At 41.0% G+C, this 6,000-nt stretch overlaps 1 protein-coding gene across 1 annotated transcript in view; it reads left to right on the forward strand.

Annotated features, from left to right (window-relative positions):
• ttc7a (tetratricopeptide repeat domain 7A) overlaps positions 1 to 6,000 on the forward strand; it is a 70,876-nt gene that overhangs the window by 40,253 nt on the left and 24,623 nt on the right. The window contains exon 17 of the mRNA XM_005936855.2: positions 4,271 to 4,387. Within this exon, the coding sequence (XP_005936917.1) occupies positions 4,271 to 4,387 (117 nt within the window). The remainder of the gene's footprint in view (positions 1 to 4,270; positions 4,388 to 6,000) is intronic.

Genomic DNA, 6,000 nt, shown 5'->3' on the forward strand with positions numbered 1-6,000 from the left:
TTTGAAATTTTAATCACTCAGTAAAGAGGCATGCATTTCAATGTGAAATGGGATTCTGCTACAGATTGAGAGAGCTGAGGCAATACAGGGACGAGGGGGAGGGTTGCATGTGTGCATGTGTGTGTATGAGAGGGAGAGAGAGGAGTAGAGACAGTGATTGTGGTCTCACAGTTTGTACTAAAGAGAATGATTAATCCCGGCCTTTGATTCTGCATTCATCTAACGGGATGTTGCAGCAGGAGCGTGTACTGCTACGCGTGTGTGTGTGTGATTCTGCACAAGCATGTGTTAGCCTGCACATGCAAGCCTGGATTACTATGTGCTCTGAGCAAGCATGGGTCCTGCGTGTTATTCTCTATGGATGTGCATACTGTATATCTGTATACTCATTATATACTCGAGTGTGACGCACACGTGCACTTTTCTGTGTGTGTGCGTGCACCCATCTGCCTGTAGAGTATCCGCACTCTGATCTGTGGGAGTGCAGAATGAGTAATACTGTACATGTACCACTTTTTCTAAGGAACATTATTAGCTATTTTTATATGGAGTTTACGCTGGTGCTCACCGCTCTTAGCCAGCCACCACTGAGCTCTTACTCTGAGCTACACTACTCACTGCTATGCATCCTCAAACACTCCACTCTGCACACACCAGGCCCACTCCCAGGAGGCTGGAAATGACAGCCTTTGTAATTTCATGTGCAGTTTTGAATGTTGTAATCTTGATGAAATCTGTCTGTTGTGGAGCTGTGAGGGAGAGCACTGATTGTAATAGAGGAAAAGGCTCTATCCTTGGATGACTTAGATCAGTTGATATTTCTTTTTTATGTTCACAGTGAATTAATCGTGCAAAAACACGCTGTAGAATGAATATATGACTTTACTGTGCTATATTTTCAACAAACTTGTTTTTTTTTGTTTTATACCTTCTAATATGCCATATTAGAAGCCCTATATCAGTGACGGTGACATCTTTTCCTAATTTTACCAATTTCATATGCCGATGTTCCCGTTTTCTGATTGCTGCAAGAATAAAAATGTCTTGAATGCAAACATAAGTCTTTTTCAACCTTTCTGTTGTAACAGTTTGCTTCACTTTGCTGTTTTTCAGATGACGTTCATCATGTTTGATGCAACTGAAGCCTTTCACTAACCGAAAGGGCAAAACACATCCCTTTTTAAGCTTTTAATCTGAAAGTATATTCCAGCTGCTTTTACTTTTACCAACAAGTAAAAGATATTGGAATTAACTAGTAAATGATGACAATATTTGTACATAAAAGATGCAAGTTAAAAACTCCAGTTTTTATCAAAAGTAGTGCAGCCCAGTGAAATTTAGCACTACAAACATTATTCAAAAGCCTTTCAACACTTTCCAGAGGTCCGAAAACTCGCGTTTGATTATTTGTTACAGTAGCAGAATATAGTTAGAAACTGGCATCTAGGGAATGATGATGGTCTAATCTAGCCATGAAGCCTACAGGTAGATGCCGGGGTGGTGGATGGGTTGAAAGAGCAAGCAGCAATGCAGGGCAGTAGTGGCAGCATTGACATATCAGCAGGAAATATGGGAAATTTACAATTAAATAGACCAGCAAATCGGGATGGTGTGTTTGCCATATTGCATGAGGGGAGCGAGGCGTGTAATGCACCATCCGTTGTCTCCCAAAAATATTTTTTTGATGCAACATTGCACCTAACAACGTCTGCAAAAAGCTCACATATAGTGGGAACTCAAGAGCTGAACTCATAGTGTTTATGCAGAGGAACACTTGAAGCTCTACAAATAAGATTTAATTGATAGAAAATGACAACCATCTTCTAGAAGATGTTTGTTGTTGTGGGTGGCTATGGCTCCAGAGGTGGAGCAGGGTATCTAATAGTTTGAGGGTTGTTGGTTTAATTCCTAGTTGTTCTAGTCTGCATGCCAAAGTATTCTTGAAGAAGATACTGAACTCTGAGCTGCTCCTGATGAAATCATCAGAGAAAACACTTAAATATAGGGGAAAATTCTTGGGTTAATGAGACATGTTGTATAAAGCACTTTAGGCGCTTCAGTACAATGGAAAAGCGTTATATTGAGGTTAGCTAGTCCTTTGAATATTCTAAAAGATGCAGGATATTAAAGCAGCAAGAGACATTTCTTTTTAGTTTTATAGTTTTATCGTTCATTGGATTATATTGTATCCATGTTTTCATGTTGTTTAGGCCAAATTGTGACGCTACCATCATAATGTTGCAACAGAGCAACATTTTTCCAGTCCTCTGTGGTCCAGTTTAGGTGAGCCTATGTATATTGTAGCCTCAGCTGACAGGAGAGGTACCCGCTGTGGTCTTCTGCTGCTGTAGCTTGTCTGCTTTAAGGTTTCATCTCTTGTGTGTTCAGAGATGGATGCCTTGGTTGTGGCGATTGGTTGTTTGAGCCCCTGTTTCCATCCTATTAGGTTGAAGCACTCTGGCCAATCTTCCCTTCGATCTCTGGTATCAACAAGGCATTTTCACCATTCCCTGCAAAGCTTAGAGATGGTTATGCGGGAAAATCCAAACAGATCAGCAGTTCCTGAAATACTCAGACCTGCCCATCTGGCACCAACACTTAAATCACCTTTGGCTGATTAGAGAGTGATCAGTGAGTGTGCACAATATACAATAACTTGAACTTCATTAAATTAAACAAAGGATTCAGAACAACAGGGTATCTTTGCTGATTTCAAAGCACTTTTTTAGTTATGTAGCTCCATTAACCATATTAATGGCCTCCTATGAACTCTAGTTTTCTTTCAGTTTCAGAAGAAACTTGCAAATTTATTTCTTTGCAAGCTCTTATTTTGAAATTACCATGAAGGAGTGGGTTTCATTAATGACAAATTGAAACTGACTGGAAGAAAAAAGCAAGATTACTGTAATTTATCTGTGAATGAGTATGAAATTTATATTATTTGTTGTACAAACATTACACAATATAAGTTTTACATGCTCATTTGAAACTCAGCAGCTTTATTAGAAAATAATTACAAACTTTCAGGTTACGCGGTTCTTTGTTCACGTGAGATACACCCACACACACACACTTTGTCACATCTTAACACTTAGATGGGTTTACATCATCACAAAGCTTCTAAACGCTTTGTCACACCGGTAACGGGGAGTCTAGAGAGATGCACACAACCACACGTACACACTCTGGTGGACTCCTACTGGCAGGCGTATCCTTAACTCAGCGTCCCTCGGCAGCACTTGTCATCTGCATGTCAGCAAATCCAACCCCGTTCCTCCCACACTCGTACATTTTTTTCTTTTCAAAAATCCCTCCATCATTGCTTCACACCCTCCGCACACACTCCCTTCTCCCAGCCGTGCACCGACCCGTGAGTCAGTAACGAGGCGCATTTCAACAAGAGTTTTCTCCCCTGACACGAACTCCTTTCGCTCAGCCATTGATCCTCACCTTCCCTCCATCACTTCATCCATCTCTTCTTCATCCCACAGCCTCCCCCCTCCAGACTCCCTCCCTCCCCCTTGACAGGAGAGCACAGAATAATTGGAGGAGCCTTCAACAGAGGCAGTGGACAGCTTGGCGTCAGATGTTGCAAACACCATAGTCTCTCTGCCTCTTTCCCTCTCTCCCTCCTCACACTCATGGATGAGTGATGCCCATGACAGACCCCATCCTCTGAGAGCCCCTTCTGGCAATTACCACACACACACACACAACGGCAAACACACACACACACAAACACACAGACATACAGACTTTCACATCAGAGACTCCCACATCACTTAACCAGTTGTCTTCAACTAAAAGGGCCGAGCGGAAACACTCTTCAGCCTCCTCTCATCAGCCTCTCAACACACACACAACTCTTAGAGGTTGTTGTTGATGACTATCTTTACTGTCTCTGCTTCTGTTGATCCATATGTACATTATTCTACATGCAATATGTTTATGGGCTCTAAGCTCCCAGCTACTGCACTAGCACAAACACACATGCTTGCATGCAAATTTAGGTCTTGTGATGTGTTTTCTAACTCTTGTAACTAAATAAGGTTAAAGTCTGTTGCAGGGGATAATAGCTGGTAGCTTTTACATCCCCTCCAATCTTTTATGTAACAATAAGAACTGTTCAAGGCTTTCAATCTCATGCACTAAGTTTACAGATTAACGTGCATATTAGTTAATCTTATATGAACAGATGTTCTGGTTATAAAAACAAAACAAAACTGTTCAAATTTAAACAAAAATGCATTGTGGCTTTTTCTTGTTCCAGTTTGCTGTTCACAAAGGTAAAGCTTGAAGAGGTGTTGCTCGGCCCGGCTGCAGCCCTGCATACCTGTGAGGACATGTTGCAACACTGGCAGAGCCGCTATGATGTCAGCCGCTCCAGGTGAGCATGCACAAGAGATAAGCATTGGCGCTACTTTGTTTATCGTGCGCTGCAAAATGTGCATTACCGTTTAGCTCAAATAGTTTCTGTGCTGTTGTGCACGATGAGGCTGGGAGGGGGCGGCTGTCTCTGCTACGGTGTTATTCAGTGTGTGTGTGTGTGTGTGTGTGTGTGTGTGTGTGTGTGTGTGTGTGTGTGTGTGTGTGTGTGTGTGTGTGTGTTCACGCATTAATGCTTTTTCTGATATAATGTTCTACCTGTGACCTGAGTGCTTTTGAGATGTTGACCTTTTTCATGTTTTGAATACCAGAACTGACATACAGCAAAGCTCATTATTACCCTTCATAATAACTGAACACTAAAGGCAATACAAAAATACAAATATAAAAAAAAAAACAAATGCAAAAATTATATTTACTTATAAATGAAGGCTGGTAGAACGATTACAGACAAAAAATTTGCATGGAATTTGTATTTTCTTTGTAAAAATTTCCCATCTACCTCTTTATTTTCACATAGTTCCTGAAGGAGCTAGGAGGATGAACAACAAATATACTCTTTGACCATTTCTTAATCAGAGTTTAGCATGAAGTCAGTTAAACATCTGGGATATTGATCTGGTCAGTTTGGCAGCAGAAGGGGTTCTCAATCAGTTTTAGCTCCTTCATGCCATTGCTCAAGAGCTCTCTCTTGGTGGTGGGTCAGTGAAGGTCTGTAGAAGCGTATCTGAGGAGAGACACACAGGCCTCTACAGGGTAGGCATCAGCACCCTGACTGCCATTAGGTATTGGGTTAAAATTCTGGTATGGTGGGTCCTGTGTTTCTTTTGGTGCACAGCAATTCCCGGACTCATGTGACGAGAGTATGCAGGCAGCTCCTGGAGCATGAAGGAATTGATACCAACGACTGTCTCGTGCTCGCCTGACCAACATTTGGACAAAAAGTGATGCACTAAGTTAAAGCATCAGCTAATGCTAGCTAGTTTGCTAAGCCAGGTACCTCCATAGACTCTATTTATGTATTACACAAACAAAATTATACCTAATAATAAATACTAAATGTTGACACATTAGAATTTCACTGACCAGAACACAAGAAAAAATAATTTAGATGGTCCATACCTCACATCAGGTGATAATCATTGCATCCAGTACATTGGAGAGGGCCACTTCAATGACTCAAAGTAGCTGATGACTGACTCTCAGGCATAGCTTCCACACTAAACTCCTTGTAGACGTGTGTGGGTAACACCAGTAGGTATTTTTTTGAAATCTCTATTTAAATTAGAATAAAGCTCATTTTAATAAATTCAGCTTTTAAAAAACTACATCTACTGACTCACCACTTGAATCTGATTAAAAACGGCTTCACATTTTATGACTTTTTCCAGAAATAAGGTTTAAAATATCTTTTCCCCCTGAATGTTGTGCATTTACTATGCATCCACAAAGCTGAGGCTTCACTAATGGCTCAGTCAAGTGGTTCTTGAATAAATGGCATGCTGGAACTTCAGGAAGTGCAGTTTCTGCTACAGTAACAAGTATAATGCTCGACATCACACTGGTTACACTGTGAACTTCTGCATGGAAGCATGCATTAGTGTTGCTACACAA

This window comes from Haplochromis burtoni, unplaced genomic scaffold (genome assembly GCF_018398535.1).
Source record: "Haplochromis burtoni strain Fernald_Lab_line unplaced genomic scaffold, NCSU_Asbu1 Contig_215, whole genome shotgun sequence".
NCBI classification, from domain to species: Eukaryota; Metazoa; Chordata; class Actinopteri; order Cichliformes; family Cichlidae; genus Haplochromis; species Haplochromis burtoni.